Below are 19,378 nucleotides of genomic sequence, written 5' to 3' on the forward strand. Positions count from 1 at the left end.
TGAGTGGGGAAAACAAGGTTAGAGCCTCTCCTCTTACTTCCTACCTCCATGGATATTACAGACCGATCTCCACTGACTTTCCAAATAATTTTATGTTGGCCAAATACAGCAGAATTATTTTTCTGAGACTTGCATTGCGGCGTCTCGGTGCTGGCAACTTTCGGCTTTTGTTCTTCTAGACATGAACCTCTATAACTGAATTGGAACCCTGGGATATAAGTGCTGGCTTAGTTTAAAATTAGTTAAACGATACAACTTTCGTTATACAGCGACTTCATTATGCAATAAGTGTTTTCGTTTGTTTTATTAATGAAAATAACAGAAATAGCCCTGTTTACATTTCACTGGCCATGCTGTGGCTATGGGTACCAACACCTATACGAAAGGCTGCTTTTCTCATGTTAGAGCAATTCTGCCTAGTTTTAATACACTTTCACTGAAATGATTTCAAATCCGCTTCATTGTGTTACGATGTTAAGTGTGTTTAGCAGTTTTTTTTTGAATTACTGTTTTCTTTCTGAAATGGCTAACGATTAAAAGAAATAATGAAATTTAAAGCACATAATTATAAATTATTTGGTTTAGTTCAGACATATATTTCTGATGTATTAGTGATTGGTGCACATTACATTTATTAACATTTAAGACAATCGGTAAGCAGCGTATTGCTCCGGACTGCGGATTCGCAGTGATCCCTTTTAACAACTACACCAAATGAGCAGCAAGAAACAGACACTTTATTGAAATAAATAAATAGCTTATAGCAAAGTAAACAGCTGAGAATAGTTCAAGTAGAATATCAGCGAGAAGGTGAATTCTTAAAACGTGAGAAATATGGCATATTACTGATATCCTTCGCCGAATGCACTTTAAAGTAGCTATCCCTAGCATAATATCAATTCTGAATTGGTTCCATTTATGTTAACTCTTTGAAATGAACTGATTTCCATATCTCAACAGAGCCATATTTATAAAAATGCTCAACGCTTCCGGAAACTTTTGGGAAAATGGCTTTTAAGGCTCCAAAAATGCTTTTTCTGGAAACTTCCAGAATTTCGCCAAGTTAGCAAGGTAATGCCAAGTATTGCCAACAAACATTGTTGCTAAGGCTCGGCAAGTAAGTTTTTGCCTATTGTTCAGCTTCTGACAGATATATTTTGAATTATTTTGCTGTTAATTGAGCACGGTAATAGATTCAGAATTACAGAATATATAACATTGTTCATGAAATACATACTTACAATAATCGAGCCCAAGTTCAATTAAAATATGATATTCGCTGAAATGGTTACATAAATTATACGAAATAAATAAATAGAACCAATATAAAAGACTAGAGAAGTACTTAAAATAAAAAAATTAGATTAAATTAGATAGAAATAAATATTTATATACATTTTTGAGAATTTTTTTCTGAATATTTCAGGTGTCGAGGTACTAAGGTACGAAACTAGGAAGTCCATGATACAAGAAAGGGAAGGCTCCAATGGAATAAAGGATATGAACAGCATCAATTCTACAGAAAGCTATTCATTGGTAGGCCTGGTTTTTATTTTATCTAATTTGCTATTTTTGCACTATTTTTTGCCGAAAGGACTATTCGTCTCGAAATACAATTTTGTGATGTTTCATTTTTCATTCGAGTCTGCTGCAATTCAAGAAATGTAAGATATTTATTTTTGAAATCGAATTTGTCTGTTATTGATTAATAAACTGAGCTATTTAAAAGCAATAGATGTAATTAAGAATATTATTTTGTAAATTTTAATCTAATTAATTTGAATAAAAGTGCATTCAATTCATGGCAAACGTAATTAGAAACATTTAATATTTTTGTAGATTGACGTTCTATACTTTTTCTCTTTTAAAATATGCAGATAATATATAACATTCTCATGTTAATCTAAATATACAGTCATCTAGTATCCTATAAAACATTTCATTTTCCACCTGTCTTCTCTATTCATAATTTATTCTGCTAAACTATATTAAACTTTAAATGAACCTTTTTGGGAGACCACTGAAATTTGATCTCTTCTAGAGTTTTCCTTTTTTTAAATACATTTTCATGCCTTTTTTAGTTTTACGATTGTCTTCATATGGCATTCTTTATATCAGTGCTCCGCAACCTTTTCTCACCTGCAACGCACAAAAAATCTTTCTGGAATTTCGTGGCACACCAAAGAGTTCCGAGTTATCAAGGAAGTGCCGAAAAACACACTTACAATCACACACATAACAGTGAAATATATGAAAACATTTAAAATAGACATTATTAAGGGAAAAAAATTGCAAAATGTCAAATACATGTATTTGATTGCGGCACACCTATATCGTACTCATGGGACACCAGTGTGCCGCGGCACACCGGTTGCGGAGCACGGCTTTATATCATCCGTTGCACTGATTCTAATTGTACTGAAATTTTCATCTTTCGCGACTTGTGATTGTCTCTTTGCAGTTGCTGGTAATTTCTTTACTAATTACAGCCTTTCCTGAGTTTCTATAAGCTGTTTCCAGAACCATTTTTGGTAAAGGAAAAAAAAATTTACGGAAAATGTTTTTTAGTGAAACAAATATGGGCTTACAAAGATGGCAGAAGTATTTCTTACTTCTATACCTATCTCTTATTTAAAAAGCAGATCACCTTTTTTTATTCCCCTTGTTCCTTTTATATATATATGCTTTCCTAAGTTTGCCTTATTGTATATAATACAAATAGTGGGATATATTTCTGAACCCAAATATATATAGAAATGATATCATCTCGCATGTATTCTTAAATTCAGATGTAGTGAATGACTTACAGAAATACAAATATAACCCAATTTTTTATCGTTTAAATTAAATTATTCCGTGTTTTTCCCCGTGTGAACATGAATACGACTTAATTTCTCTCTCAAAGTCCATTGTAAAGGTATCCTTCCCCTTAGGCACACAGCCTTCCTGTACTTTGCCGTAATCAATGAACTTAATTTGACTTAACTATCAATGAATGCAGGTACTAGAATTCCTTGAGAAGAAATGTCAATGTTTTTCATTAATCACTATTTTTGCATACAATATATTGGGATCGTTCAAATTTTATTATTTTGTATTAACTTAACAAACGAAATAAGTTTAAAAACTAGAGTTGATTAGGTTTTGAAATCATTAATTTAGTGTTATTTTCTGTAATATTTCGGTTAAACGAAGATTAGTTAAGCTGCTAGAATGGCTTCGATAAGCCTTTTTTAATGTGAGGTTGGATAGTTGTATCGGTATTAGGAGTTCATTCAAATATTGCCAGCCAACTAGCCAAGGTAGACTCTGAACTGTTCTGAGAAATTATATTATTGATGTTCTTTGGATGCTAATTTCGGATGAATATGCACAGCTGCAGAGGATCTATAAAGTAAACACGTGGTATTAGAGGAGGAAAGATCCTGAAATTCTGGAAACTGGCTCATGATATGTTTCTGAAAATTCCTGTTATTTCTGTTTATGACATTTAAATTTCTGATTTATAGGAACCAGGATTTCAAGAAATATCATCGAGGATGAACTCAGTCAGTGACCTTGCGGTATGTTGCTTTTAATCTATTTTTCTCTGTTTAAGTCTGTGTTTCGATTTCTGTTGTTTCCATGGTGACCTGTCTAGAAAGCAGATTGATGAGTTATCGTTCTCTTGAAATGAATGCTGAATAAATGATGGCAGCTTTTGTCAGAACTTTCGGGAAACACATGTGCAGTTATCGTTAAACTTTTGTTTCTGATCACAGGGTGCCGAATTCGCAGTTCCCCAGCGACTTCCTTGCGTGCGTAAATCAAATAAGAATAGATAGCATTAACTGATTAAATTCTGAAGGTCAAATAATTAAAACTTTTATAATATAAATATAAGGGGTATACTGTTATTAGTTTATGAATAATCCAATATTTAACTATTTCATTCATTTAAACATTTCTTAAACACGTTGTTTAAAATATGAGCACTCTTTCGTTATCGGGACCGGATTCAGAAATGTATGTATATGCATGCACGTGTATATGCATGTATGTGCATATACAATTTATGTGTGCGTGTACACATACATACATACTTATAGAACATATGCATGCGTATATGAGCACATAGATTTATAAATACATGAATATATACATACATTTCCGAATCCGGTCTTGATAACCGAAGCGTACAAAATGTGTGTCAAACTATTTAGTATTAAATTTGAAGTACATGATTTTTAAAAACTGATTGAATGAGAAGCATTTATGTTCTCTCTTTATTTAGGTAGATTTTTAAATCATAGGTTACTAATAAATAATAGTCTGGAATGCTATATTGCATTTTATGTGCACATCTGATTTGTTTCTGATGTGCAGCATTTAACAATTGTAGAGTCATTAGAAATTCTTTGGAAGCGGGCGAGATGAAAAATTAGCAACGCTTTCGCCGGGAATCGAACCACTGACCTTTGGAATACGCTCCCACCGTGCAGACCAACACACCACGAAGGCATGCCAAGAAGGCGGGAGAAATACCTTATACAGCGAACAAATAAAATTTTCAAGAGAGGATGAAGTAAATGAACACAACTTCTATAGCAGATGATAACTTTCTCTTTATTTGTTTTCAGTGAAGACTTCCAGGTGCCATTAAAAACACGACAAAGTTGTACCCACGTTTTTCGAAACCTAAAAACAACCGTGAAAACAAAAGTACTAATCTGGCCTTTAATTCCAAAACCGTTGCTCATAGTCATAGTCTTCCAATTACAAAAACGTTTCAAAGGACTCAGATATTCATTTTGTTTTTAAATTTCACATTTTAAGTGATCAATTTTGTAAAAATTAAGAAATCTTAACATTTTGTACGCATTTCCGATCCTTATGATTATATTTAGGAAAGTGTTGTACTCGTTATGATAAAAAATGATCGAGATATACAATTTCAAAATTTTCAGTTTGCTTTGAGGACTCAATTAGTAAATAAATCAGAGTAATTCGAGGTTGCTATTTTATCCGCCTTAAATGTTATTAAATGATAATTTTTGTGATTTATTAGTACCTTTAAGTTAAAATTTAGTTGCATTTGGTAGGCCAAAAGAATTCTTATACAAGTAATTAGTAAAGTTTAGAAGTTTAAAAATATGTTATTAATATGCTCAGGAAGTTTTATTACTTTAGAATAATGTGGTAACCCTACAAAAATTCATTAAAAGTACGTATAAATATTTTTTATTTTAATTTAATGTGAATAATAGGAAGAACCCGCTCCGTGCCAACAATGAAGTCTGGCAATGTTTTCTAGAGCGCGAGTTCTGTAAGATTCTAGGAATAAGATCTTCATTAAAAAAAAAAAAAATTAAAAAAAAATTTGACAATTTTTTATCACTTAATCTCTTCACATCAAAGACCCTTTTCTAAAGTGATATTTTATTTTTAGTTACGTAAAATACAAATGTTTCCCTCTTAAATTTGTTTTCTCTTCCTGAATATGATCATCGATTTTAATCTCAAATATCTCCGTCAGTTTTCGTTATACGTGTTTCGTCGTACATTTGTGTTTTAGGTTTTGTAAGGAATACAAAATTACGAATACGTTTAATGAGTACAGTCCATAATAACTCTATGATTGATGCTGAAACACGGAAAAGAACTGTAAACAAAACAATAATTGTAAAAGATTACAACAACAAAACGGGACGAGTGGACCACCTGGATCAGATGTTATCAAATTAATCCTGCTGTTAGAAATAAGCAGAGATATTATTACTTTTCCATTATGCTTTATTTCCTTGTAATTTTACTTAATATTCATTTATATTCATCCACTACGAAAGTTATGTACGGAAAGTTATGTATGTACAGAGAAAATAACATTACACGCTGTGAAAAACAAAGTGCCGCTGGGGGAGAAATTTTCGCCGACAGGAGAGGACGGCGAAAGGGTTAAAGGTCGACTGGGGATTAGGAGACCCAATCCCCAAATCCTGGAGGTGAAGAATCATCATGCACCACCTTTTAGTTCGGGCGCCACTGTGGAGTCATTAAGCTATTTTGAATTGGAAAAAATAAAAAATGTGCAATGCCGTCGCCGGAACTCGAACCTGGACCTCTCGAATACGCGCCGAGTGTGCTACACGTTACACCAGGAAGGCATGCGGAAAGGAGGGAGAAAATACCAGAAGAAAAAGGAATAAGCCTTATTACAATTAATAGAAGATGCTATTAACAATTTACTCGTATTTTTAAGTAGTTTAATGCACAGTTAAGTTAATTTGGGTGCGTAAATTAACCTTACTTTTGTGCATAAATTAATAATTATAATAGTAAATAATTAGTATAATATTTTGTTAGGAGTTAAAGGGAAACAGAAGATCAAATCTCTGCTCGCTTAATTTACTTTTACGCATAACTATTCATTTTCAACGAATGATTTAATGATGTTTATCTGCAATAGGCTTTTTATTAAAAGGGGTAATACCGTAGAAAGCACGATTAACAGAAAGTCACGGTTAATTCGACATCATTAAAGGAACAGAAGAGTGACTCAAGTTACAGTTAACAGAAAAATACTGTTAACAATTTCTCTGCGTTTTAAGTAGCTTTATTTGGAAAATAAATTCATTCGATTATTGATTGAATTGAATTACAATTTTCAAAATAAGAACAAAATTCTAAACAGAAAGAGCAATGTTTTTCCTTTATATTAACCCTTGCAGTTCGATAAGAATCAGTTAGAAACAGAAGATTAATAGCTGTATGCTTAATTTATTTATATGGTTAAACTTAAATTTCAGTTTATATCTTTATAATGTGAAATTTAGGTTTAATCTAATTGTTTTCTTTAAACAGTGAAAAAATAATTAAAACCCAATATTATGGAATATAAACCAAATTCAAGTATTGTTTCTGAACTAAACGTCTGCTGGTAATTTAAAGAAACTACTCATGCCATTTTTGCGTAATTTAAGGCACAGTATTGAACAGTAGGGGGCGGGGTTCAGCATGTTATTTCAGAAGAAATCCGATTTTATGTCAAAATTCGTGTTTTAGAGAGTAATCATGCATATCAAAAGTCGAGCTTTCGAAATACGAAAAACAGCAGCTAAATTGCATCGGTCTACAATGTCACAACATCGAGACTGTCGCCCATCTCTTTTTATTGACTCGCTGTTCCTAGTAAAATTAACAAACTAAAATTTAAGTAATAATTTATTACTCCACAAATAGTTTAATTTGTAACAGAAGAAAATTAACAGAGCACATTTGCATTTTATCATAGTTAAGCGTTATTTGACAGTTGTTTGGAGACACTTTAACATAATCATTATGAATTTGATTCTAACTCTAAAAAAGAGTCTGGTTTGAATACTAGTCATAGTTTTCGTAAAATTGTATAATTACCTCTAAAGATGGCTTTTTGAATGATATCATTTATTTCTTAGTAATTTTAAATTTATACCGCTTAATAGTGGCACTGTTCATTTTGATATTATGTGGATGAACGGTGCTGCCATCTATTGAAGATGAATGAAACTGTTTTCAAATACTGATTTGTAATTAAAATCAGTGACTGCAACGTTAAAAGTGAAATCTCTTCTACGAATCTTTTTTGCAATCTGGCTGCAAAATTAATTAGTTGTAATTGTTTTGGTTCTTGTTAAAATCGTGAAGTTATAGGAAATTTTTTTTCTTTTGGACAAAGCTAAGCGCACTGTATACCTAGTATAGGATTTGAGCTTGGGTAGAAATACCAGTATTCAGTAGTTTTATTCCATTGGATATTAATGATCTCACTTTCACTTTAGGAATTATAACTTGCGTTTTATAATTCATGAGGAATGGAACTGGTTTTAAGTTTGAATAGTGATGTGTATTGTAAATACTAGCCAATTTCTCTTAGAAGGAAGATCCTTTACGAAGGTTTCCCTCTGATTAGATTTCTTATGTTTCGCCGTATTAAAATGGACAAACATGGCATTTAAGAAAACTTAATTAAACAAGCATAAGTGTCTTAGATATATAAAGAGAAAGAAAATTGTAATTTCTTTACAATTCACAAATAATTTACTTATATTTTAGAACTTGTGTGTTTTAAGATATTTTCAAAGTTCGGATGAGATCCAAAGAATTTATAATATTGACTACATTGAAAAGTTCTAGGCTCTTTGCTTAATCAGTAAACAGGAAACGCTTTATCTTAAAGTTATCATTTGCGCAACAATCAGAGATTTATGTTAAAAAATACCATTGTTTTAAAGCCATCAAATTCCTTTAGAAATGTAGGAAATTTCTTTTATCAGCATTGTGATATTAATTTTGATCATCAGTTTTTTTCCCTAAAAACACGAAAATATAACTTATTAATCAAAATGAGTTTTTCCTGTATATTTCTGCACATATTTCATAAAAGTGAGTTTTCTTTTTTTTTTTTTTAATCTGTAAAACAGCATGAATTACAAATCTCAGACTGATATCGAGAAGACAAATTTTCTTTGAATATCTTCACTTTATCACACTTTAAGCAAGGTATTATTGCAATTTTAAAATAAATCAAGTAATTCTGATAGATTTGCAACCACTTCATTTTTCCCTCGTGGAGTTATTAAATGAAATGAATAAACAGTAACACATTAAGAAATTTCCTAGATCTTCTAAAAATTATTTATTTTACATAGATGTACACAGGAAGTGATTTGATAAATTCAGATAAAAGCAAGGGATTTGATAGTTTACTTCTAACATATTGCATGACTAATCTTTTGATTAGTTAATATATAATTATATAAATCTGTTACGTCCAACTAATAGACTGTATCCCATGCATTTTTATTGCAAATTATATTATTACTGGCTCCTTAACTTTCATGCTCTTTTAAGGTTTACTTCTTTATTTTGAGTGAAACCAATTGCTTTACATTAGCAATGAAATATATCTATTAGCAGCCCAATTTTGGATGATTGAATCTAAAAAGAATTGTAATATCTTATTTAAACACTCGGTGGGAAGCATCCGTAATGCGTATCATTCGAAAAATTGTCTTTACAAGTAAACTATATACAATATAGAACTTTCAGCTGCGCTTTTACATTGCCGTGTTGCCCGTAGTTTGGCTTGAAACTTTCACTGTTTCTGGTTATCATTAGAAGCATGGACTTCAATACATGCCTGCGATCATTCCATAATGGCCACTTGGCATCATTTTTCCATCCTTTGGTGGTGGCATCATCATATCCATTTCCTTTGGTGGCACCCAAGCGTATTCCATGGTATGCATTCTGCAAACAAAAGAAACGAAAAAGTATAAGTTTTGCTTCCATACGTTAGTTAATTTTGGAATATGAATACAGTATGTTTTAATTAGTTAGGAATTTAGTTTGCGTAGGTAATCATAGTAAATGTCCGAGCATAACCTGGGATTCGAAAATGCATTCTTACTAATTTAGCGGCTTCTAGCAATAACTACTGTAAAAAAAAAAGAAGAGCAGACCACAACTTAATCTGAAGGGACTCGGTTTTCTTCGAAAACGTTTCGTAAAAAAAATAAAAATAAAGTAAATAAATACTTTCCTTCTAGATGTAAAATAAATACGAAACGAAAAGAAAGATACTCGTGAAATTTCAAGCATTATAAATGCGCTTTCAAAGCCGAATGCTAAACAGATCCTACTTAAAATTCTGAAGGATTACCACTAAAGAACTTGACATGGTTTATTCAGTTTTAAGCGCTGAGTACGCCTACTTACTATTCTGATAGATTTTAGGCATTCTCTAAATGAGGAAAATGTCGAGACGAGAAAAGGTGAAACCACAATATTACAGTGGTTGCCAATAAGTTGCTACTCAGTGATGGATTACTGTTCGTAAGGTACTGGTCTATAATTTTTAAATAAGTGCGCAGTGCTTGCTTTGTCTAAGAAACTTTTAATTATTAAGTAAGGGGCTGAAGACGCAAATAAATGCTTATTAATTCTTAAACGTATATTATTGAGTACATACCGTAAAAACAAAATTCTTTCTTTAATAAGAGAGAAATGTGTTTCACAACTTAAGTTTAATGTAACCCTGTCCTATCTTTTCTTTGAGTTATGCCGTGTATATTCTGCTAGATCAGAAAGTTACGCAAATTATAAGAATGTACTCAAAATTTATCAAACTACATTTCGTGGCTTATGGAGTAAAAACCTGGTTTGCTGCTCATAAGAAATAACTCCAGTCTGTTCGGGAAGAGTTAGCTTTGGTCGGAGGCCGCATCGACTTTCACTGACTTTCGAAGATCGTAAACGCTCATTTAAAATGAGAGGAAAAAAAGTGTGTCTCGTCTGAAAGGATTTTATTTTGGTAATAGTAAATGTCGTAGCAAGCCCCCTACGGTGTTATCGGTTATTTTAGATAATCGATTCCTTAATTTGCAAATTTTTCCTTTGGTTGTAACCGACCAAGCATAGAAAAACAAAACTTATTGAATTTTAAACCTGTGTTTGTGTGTAAGTTGATTGGATGGTGGTATGGTAGTCGTATGGTGGGTAGCGGTGCCGATCCTCCGCCATAATGTTGGCTAAGGATTTGAAACCTGGGGAAAGTATGAATGTTTGCAGCTACCTAGCTCTGTCTAGTGGTTGTAATATTGCATTGTCCCTACCTGCTACTCAATGTTCTTGGTTATGAGATGGGTAAGCTATTGATGGAATTTGCCCAATGCTTGGGAAACAAGTGGCCGATTATTGAGATCCTCGGAAATAACTCTGAAGAGCTTATTGTTAAGTGGACATATTCTACGGATAAATTTAAATAGCAGAGTTACAACTTCTCAAACCCAAATCATTTCAATGGAGCCAATTCTGAATTACGACAATGATATCAATTAATTGAACCGATAGTCAAAAATCTAACTTCACACTACCTACCGACAATTTTCTCATAAGTATTGCACCCAATATACGTATATAGTAAGATTTACGATAAAATTTGAAATAAGCAGTTGAAAATTTCAGTGTTGTGCTTAAAAATTTAGTTTAGCACTCATGCTTCTCCTAAATTCTATTTACTTACGGGTAGGGCATAGGCGGGGGCGTTTTCTTTTCTTCCTCCTTCTTTTCTTTTAACTTTTGCAAGAGACTCAGTGGTATAGGAATAGGAATAATGGCGATTCCTTTCGGACTTGTCAAAGCTTTCAACAAAAGGGCTTTTTTCAGAAGTTTCTTCACTTTCAAGCTGACAAATGCTTCGCTGTCATCCAGTTGAGTTGTCAACAGCACCAACAGGAAGAAGGTCCATGTGAGGGACGACCTGCGTGTGTATTCTTGTCCCATTTCCTTGAATTCTGAAATAGTTTAACAATGAAAAATATATTTTAAGCATGTATCATAATGTACCATAGCATAAACTCAAGCGCATTTTCATTATTATTTTTTTAATACATTCTATTTTTGTTTTGAGACTTATTTATGTTCGCCCCAGCTGATAGTCCTTAATAACCTTAGCTAATAGTCAAACACGGCATTTACAAATCTTAAAACGCCGTAAAAGTCGTCAAGAATTATTTCGCGGTAAAACAGAGAAAATTGGCTGTCGAAAATATAACCTGTGATTCCGTAAAGAGAACGCGGTAATTGATTCTAATTTATTTACGGGAAATATATTCGCGGGCCGCGTAAAGCCTCGAAATTACGTGAGGCCCGCTGAGCGCGAGTTTGAGACCACTATGTATAGGTTAAATGAGAAAATTAAAATTTCTCCTCATATTATAATTATTAATTAAAAATAATTTTGCTTAAAATATGTAGTATTTATAATTTTTAAATTGTGCATTAGTAATTCAAAATTATTCTTAAATTACAATGTGAACGTAAGATCAAATTGCCTGCAATTTATTAAGAATGTAGCAATTAAATATATATATATATATATATATTTTTTTTATAGGTAAGGTTGTAAGAACAAACGAGAAAAGACCAATTTAATTTATTTCATTTAATTTTTTGTTATGTAAGTAACACGTACTTACGGAACTTCAATTGTAAGGTATGAAATTCTACTTGTAAGGGAAAAAATATTTCAGTAACTGAAAATTTTAATGCTGTGCTGTAATGAATTAATTTAATTATTAAACTCTTTTCTAGAAATGACGCATTTTAATGATCTATAAGTTTTCTTTTCTGACTGTAAATTCTGTCTATTGCATTATGTATATGCTTGATTATAATTCCTATATTACTAGACATATTTATTTTGAATTTAAATGATATACTAAATATTTGAAACGAAATTTCGCTTAATTACTTTGATTCAAAATAATCTGCTACTTGCAGGCTTCCTTAATGCTCTGAAAAGTCTTGTAATATTTCTGTTCTTATCCGCGTGAATTCGAATTTTCTTAATGTTATATTAAGTGAATAATCAACATTTTTTCTATACAATTACGATGATTATTAAAGCGTTCATATTTATTATTAAAGCATTAAGTTTTCATATTTATTAAATTTATAAAATATACGACTGTGATAAAAAATGACTCATTCAAAATATTGGTGAAAGAAATAGTTTGCACAAGTTTTGTAGACATTATAGCGACTTTCATCGACATCTGGTAACAATCCGATTTCATTTTCTCTCATCATTTGCACAAAAATTCGTTTTTAAAGAATAAAGAGGTTTTGCTTTCGCGATTCCCCTGGAGAGCAAATGTTAATGAGTAAAGAAGGCATGTTAAATTTTATTTCCACAAAAACATGTAAATTTTGCAAGAGTCTTTAAGGACATCATGTTTAGCAAAAATAAGAATTTCTAAGTAACAGTTGTTTAAGTCGTTAGAAAGGCAGAGAATGCACTGGAGATGAACCACTCTACATGTGTATCACGCCAGAGATCTGGCGCTTAATGATCGTCACTGCATTGCTAAAGATAGTATCGAACACGTTTCTACATCATTTGGACCCTGTCAAGCAGTTTTGAAAGATAATTTGGATTTGCGATGCGCATCACTTCTTAAATTGTTCCATGATAAACATGTTTAAAATGCTCATGAAATATTTTCTGTGAGTGAGCTTCTTCAAAGCACATTATTATCCGTGATGAAAGCATACATGTACGCTTTTGATAGGCCCTCGAAAGGAAAAAGTTCTGAAAGAACAGCATCACAGTCAGTCAGTCAAATCAACGTAGTGTTGCTTGTTTTTCTTTAAATACCGTGATGTTGTGCCACCATAAATTAATAAAGCCTCAACTAAGAATAATGTATAAGAGCTCTGTACCGTATAATTAAAGCAGTTCATTAAAAAAAATCTGAACTGAGGAATTTTTGGAGTTTGAACTGCGATAATGAACCTGCCCATACCGATCTTGTTATTTGTGAAAATCTGTCAGAAATTCAAGTAATACAAAACTTCGTATCCATATTATATGATACCTTTTCGCTTTTGCTTCTTTCTACTTTTGAAACTGCTGATTCGTGTCCATCGTTTTGAATCTATTGATGGAATAAAAGAGATTTCGCTGCGAGCGCTGAAGAGGTTTTGCAAAAATACTGTAAAACGTGTTTCGAGAATTGAAAAAAAAAAAAAAAAAAACTGCGTTCCAGAGAAGGAGATTGCTTTGAAGAGAATGTAATAAAACCTTCGCAGAATGCGGACATGCAGAACGCGATTTTGCAGACACGCGTTTCCTTAATTGCCTCCATTTAATCTGTCCAACGCGAGAATTGCAATCATACGCGGTACGCTTCAGAGCATCAGCCGTGTTGCCATAATTCTCCTTAAAAACTGGTTTGAAAATTCCTTCATTAAACTTAGAACAGCAAAATCTGAGATCTTAAGTTCTCATAATTCTCGATAGTGCTCCAGGACGTGGTACTGAAGCCTTCACAACATTGCATCCGAATGCAGAACAGAGGTTTTATTCCTTCCACTTAACACCGCTTTCTTAAATACATCCAGTATATAAAGTAATGATAAAAACATATAAAGCATATTATATCAGGCATGTTTACTTCTCTAAAAAACTAGTATGACACAATAATGGCATTTTGGGAGCAATTAAACATAAGACACTGCATAGAAATGACTGAACTTGCATGCGAACCAGTAAATTCACCAACAATGAATATTTGCTAGCATCAGCGCTGATCGGAAGACGTCAGCAATTTTAAAGGATTTTCATTGACTGAAAATGAAGCAAAGGAAATGCTACAAAGACAACGAAGAATTTTCAGATATGGAGAAATTAAAGAATTAGTCGAAAAGGACGATCGTAAAATAGCAAATAAAGAATTGGTTGAACACTAGCAGACGGTGAAAGAAAAAGATAAAATGCCTTCATACAAGATGTTAAACAAATTTTTGAAAAAAAAGCACAAGAACTGTCTGATTGATAATAGAAATTAACTCAATTGAAGAAGAAGAGGGCACATTGTAAGGAGTATTAAAAAAACTTTACACTCTAGACAGCGAAAAATTAAATGAATTATGTCAGACGTTCTCCCAAGCAAAAATCATTAGCTATTAAAAATAATTAAATCATTATTAAGCAGTAATAGAAATCCTTTCAATTAACATTTTTTCCTTTTAATAACAATAATATTTAGGTCTGTGTAAATTATACACGTTTTCTTAATCTGAATTACCTCTAACCTGTTTTTTCCATAGAAACTTAACTTTGCGGAACGCGGTTTTGCCTTACGCGCAATGTGTTAATGATGTAATCCCTGCGTTCGGCAAGGGTTTACTGCATTGACCAATATACTGGATTTTGATGTTCCATGGAATCGTTTGTGATAGCTTTGGATCACAACAGTAAGTTTTCAATGAGCTTTTAACTGCCTTTAGTGTACATTTTGTGCTTTTATTTATAGGTTGTTCAAAAGCTTAAATTTTTAGCGCTAAACTCACTTGCATGTAGAGTGAAAAGTGGAAATTGAAGCTTAATCGTATTATAGATTGATAAACATTTAATTTTGTATAAATATTTGGTTATAGAAAATGTGAATTTCTTAAGCAATAAGCTAATATTTCTATATATGTTAAATGATCAAGTAGAGGTTGAAGTTTAATCACATTTCAAACCAATGAGAAATGAATAAATATTCAGAAATTAAATATGCAAACTTGCTTAGTGCTAAATGAATAATGCTTTATGACAGAGTGGAAATTAAAGTTTAAGCCTATTGATGATTGACGAAGATGGAATTTTGAATACATATTAACAAAGCAAAACATGTAAAATTCTTTAACACTTAACTAATACAGCTATTCAATGATCAAGTAGAAGTTGAAATTTAGTCATGTTATTTGAAATTTATGTTATGTTGAAATATAGACATTATAGATCTGTGAACTTAGATTATACTTAGAATAAATATATGGAAATAAAATATGTAAAGAGCCGTAAAGGTTGAAATTGCATATAAATTATCGATGGAAAGAAGAGCCGTAAAATTTAGGCAAGATTACAAACCGAATTAAGAAATGCTTTAATTTAAGCTAATATAACTTCAAAATTGCAATACCAGCTTGTAAAATAGATCGAAAAATTCGTTTGACTGATTAGATACTAAAACGTTGATATATAAAATTTCAAATACCTACAAATCTTTATGAAGTTCGCAACTGTTATATATTATTAAGAATTTACTTGACTTTTGAAACTTCTATGCCATATCGTATGGTACTTACCTCTAGAAGCCTTGCTTATCCCTTGAAAGAAACTTCTCACCGCACCCAATGCACTGAAACTTGATCTTCTTTGCTTCGCTGTTAATTTATATATATATCAACTTCTTGAAGATCGAGGTTTTTAAAAAAAGAGAAAATAATCCAGTTTTTTTTTTCCTCTAAGGCGTTCACCTTCAGTATATCTTTCCTGTGTGTCCCAGCATGGAATCTATATACGTAATTGGTCTCTTGCAAAGATGTGCGGATTCGCAGCTACTGGAATCCGAGGAAAATTTATACTTAGGTTATTTCCGTTAAGAATTCGATCTAGGCTCATGTGACCCACTGATCCAGAGAGAGAAGTGAAGAATTTATTTTCAGTAGAAATTAAAGTGAAATTTTGGGAGTTAATGCTTACGAAGTGTTATTTTGAAGCACACGAATATCATTTCAAGCACTTCTTTCGAACTGATGTGGATTCATTTCCTCTTCGTATTATGAAATCGATTGAGGAATGTAATATGATGTGTAACATTTATGACTTTCAGAGGATTTTAATGAGAAGTATTTATAGAAATCGCAAATGTTTCAGGAATACTTTTTGCGATATGTCTTCAAGAAAAATCCCTTTATATAGAAATTTTTATAAGTATTGCAGTATAAACCCATGAAAATTAATTCAATTTAATTTAAAGAAATTTTGTACAAGAATGGGATTAATTTTGCTCTGCATATCAAGATGTATGCAGGTCGCAAAACAAACAGCAGTTTCGAACTTAACCCCCCCCCCCCAATCACAAAAATACAGCCTTGCTTCAAATTTGAACAGCACTTATTATTTAGCTCTTTGGGAATAAAAATTTAGGTTTCGGCTTAAATTCAAAGCAAATATTTTAGCATCTTATTAATCCCACCAGTAGAGTGGTTAAGACTGCTGAGTACTGGTGATTCGTCTCAGTTTGAATACAGGCGAGAGGGTTGGTGTTCGTAGTTTTCCCGTGTGTAAAGTGAGTACGAGCCAGTTTTCCTTAGAAAGCCCTTCCATGAAGGAATACCTGCCCTTGAGCAAACAGCCTTCGTGTGTTTTGTCATTTTTAAGTAATTTAACATAACCTAACATTTAACATCTTATTTCTAGCATTCTCCCATTCCCTGTGAGTCGGGTCTTTGCATTATACGCTGCACATGCGAATAGTATTACGACCATTGGTAGTATTACGGTTACATAATATTAAAATCGTTTATTAATTTTAAAATATTATTGCTTAAATTCGAGGAACCGCTTGAATTCGAAGTAAATGCAGTATTTCACAGTGAAACAAAATCAAGGTATTATAGTAAAATACGGAAGATGTCTTCAGATGATGTATCAGTTATAAAAGCTGTTACATTTTAAAAGCTATGAAAAGTTATCTACCATAACGAAGTTGTAAGTAATGCCATCTGTACAACGGCTGAAAGGTGTTATCCTAGAAGTGTTCAGTGTACTTAATATAGTTAAGCTTGTACAGCCATTAGGTGTTTTTGAAGGAGGACTAATGAAAAATAAGCAGTGTCCTCGCCGAGACTCGAACCTAGACCTCTCGAATACGCACCAGTTATGTGTCTCTTTACATTACCTTACGGAAAGAAAATGAGTTAAAGGAAAACACCTTTCAATAATCAAAACAATAAAGTTATCAACATTTATAATGAATATTCCCAAATTTATTATTCTACACCTAAGCCTATGTCACTATTTTTTATTGGTCTTTAGCTGTAAAACGTGGTACGAAAAATTTATTTTTTCTCTAATTATTCTGGCTAGTTTTTTAAACAACGCTATTTATCATAAACTAAGCTTTTAAGCTTATGTTTATTAAGCTTAATTATTAAGAATCAAAAATTAAATTTAGTTTTAAGCAAATGAGTCTTAGTCAAATTAGTCTCATTGAGCAACGAATTATTACACTACAGATCCCCAAAACAATAATTAGTTACATACGTTTAGTATTTTGGAAAAACAATTTTATTAACTTAGGTGATTAGTGCTTTTTCTCATAAATTAGTAAGGGCCTTGGATTTACAGAATGCAGTACTTGCTAGACACTGCAACGGATAAAAATCTGTTCCCGACTTTCCATTTTGCTGTCCCCGAAAAAATGTAAGGACTCTGCGGTAGTGCCAGAACTAAGATGTGGTAGACGATAATTCTTCATCACCGGGACTTAAGGATTGGATTCTCACCTTCCCAGTGGTCATTTAAGTGGGGGAGAATGTAAGGTATTTCCATCCTCCTACCCAGTTGTCTTCGTTGTGTAATTGGAAAGCACACGTCTAGCTAGCAATCAGAAGGTCCGGAGCGTTTGCTGTCTGAAAAAAAATTTAAGGTTTCTACAGATGTAGAAATCTTCGGAACCTTTGAAATAAAAGTATTCCGGAGTGTGTATCATTAGTGAAATATAAATGAATGACAAGTGATCAAATTTGAAGGAGTATCGAACCTATTGTGAATCAGATATTATGTTCATCAAAATTTGAAATATCCAGTAGCTGGTCTCATGATGCCAATGACAGATCTTTGGCATTCAGGTAAGAAGTAGGTTCAAACTCAGTTGAGTATATTGTCTTGGAAACTATCTTAATATACTGAAAATAAAAAGCTTAGAGGCAATTGTAAAGAATAGATCACTTGTGATAAATTTCTAGAAAAGGCAATATCCCAGAGTTCGCGCTGTTGAAGAAAAAGGCAAATAATGAAATTTTCATTATTTGAAGTCGCCTTAAACGTTGTCGCATCTTTAAAATCTTCCACCGACTGGTAAACACTTTTGAAAACTCTGGGTATTTCAATGCTATGGCTTTAAGACGAGCACAGTCGCGAAAGTGTTCTGTTTTCTCATTGCATATCCAGTGTCCCACAAAAATCTTTAACAAATCTTCATTTTCTTAACCCTATCATAGACATAGATTTCCAGTTACAAAAATATTTTAAATGACGCAATAATAAATTCATATTTTGGCACTTTTAAATTTAAAGATATCAATTATATAAAAATTACGAAATAGAATTTTTCATACGCTCCTCTGTCTCCTTCGCTAACATTGTACTCTTCGTACAAATAAAGCACAAAGTTTGGTTACTGTACGACAAAAATTAACCAAAATATTTAATCTCAAAGTTTGCGATTTTTGATATAATGTTTAATATGGATTGACGGGGGTTAATAATTATAATAATTGGAGATTCATTTTTTTCTCCTTAAATACCGTTCAATGATATTGTTTTTTTTATTTATTAGCGTCTTTAATTTATAATTTTATTACATATGCCGAGATAATATGTACAACAGTAATTTTATAGCTTTTCAAGTCTTAAAATATGCTATTAATATTCTCATGAAATTTTATTGCTTGAGAATCTGGTAAGATAATATTTCTAAAATAAGGCTGAGTCAGAACATTTGTCGACAGGGTGTATATTTGGTTGCTTAAAATCGAGAAAATGTACATTTGCATATTTATACACAGTGCGTTCGGAAAATCTTCGGAAAAAAAAGGATAATTCGTAAAAAATCGAAAATTGAAGGAGTCGATATTCTCACTTCTTAGCGTTCAAGAATGCGAGGCTTTATCCTCTCATTAGATATTGACGGATGGGGAGCAGAACCTACCAACATGTAGTAAATAGACCCTGTCCTTTATCCTTCGTGAAGTGGATTATTTTTGTTTTGAATACCGATTTAATTTATTTAACGAAATG

At 32.1% G+C, this 19,378-nt stretch overlaps 2 protein-coding genes across 7 annotated transcripts in view; one reads left to right on the plus strand and one right to left on the minus strand.

Annotated features, from left to right (window-relative positions):
* LOC118181347 (rho GTPase-activating protein 18-like) overlaps nt 1-19,378 on the plus strand; it is a 488,818-nt gene that overhangs the window by 167,381 nt on the left and 302,059 nt on the right. For all 6 annotated transcript variants that reach the window (XR_004756872.2, XM_035350495.2, XM_035350489.2 and 3 more), the window contains 2 exons: nt 1,427-1,536; nt 3,510-3,563. Coding sequence is in view for 5 of the 6 variants with exons in the window: in XM_035350495.2 (XP_035206386.1) it covers nt 1,427-1,536; nt 3,510-3,563 (164 nt within the window). In the remaining variant the exon portion in view is untranslated. The remainder of the gene's footprint in view (nt 1-1,426; nt 1,537-3,509; nt 3,564-19,378) is intronic.
* Nucleotides 8,630-15,793, minus strand: LOC118181395 (uncharacterized). Its single transcript, XM_035350528.2, has 3 exons — nt 15,658-15,793; nt 11,042-11,312; nt 8,630-9,267 (listed from the first exon to the last, which is right to left on the minus strand). Exons 2-3 carry the CDS (start codon nt 11,299-11,301, stop codon nt 9,147-9,149), a joined length of 381 nt encoding a protein of 126 aa, XP_035206419.1. The 5' UTR covers nt 11,302-11,312; nt 15,658-15,793; the 3' UTR covers nt 8,630-9,146.

This window comes from Stegodyphus dumicola, chromosome 9 (genome assembly GCF_044657685.1).
Source record: "Stegodyphus dumicola isolate Sdum_Otavi_A_Nest chromosome 9, ASM4465768v1".
Taxonomy (NCBI): domain Eukaryota; kingdom Metazoa; phylum Arthropoda; class Arachnida; order Araneae; family Eresidae; genus Stegodyphus; species Stegodyphus dumicola.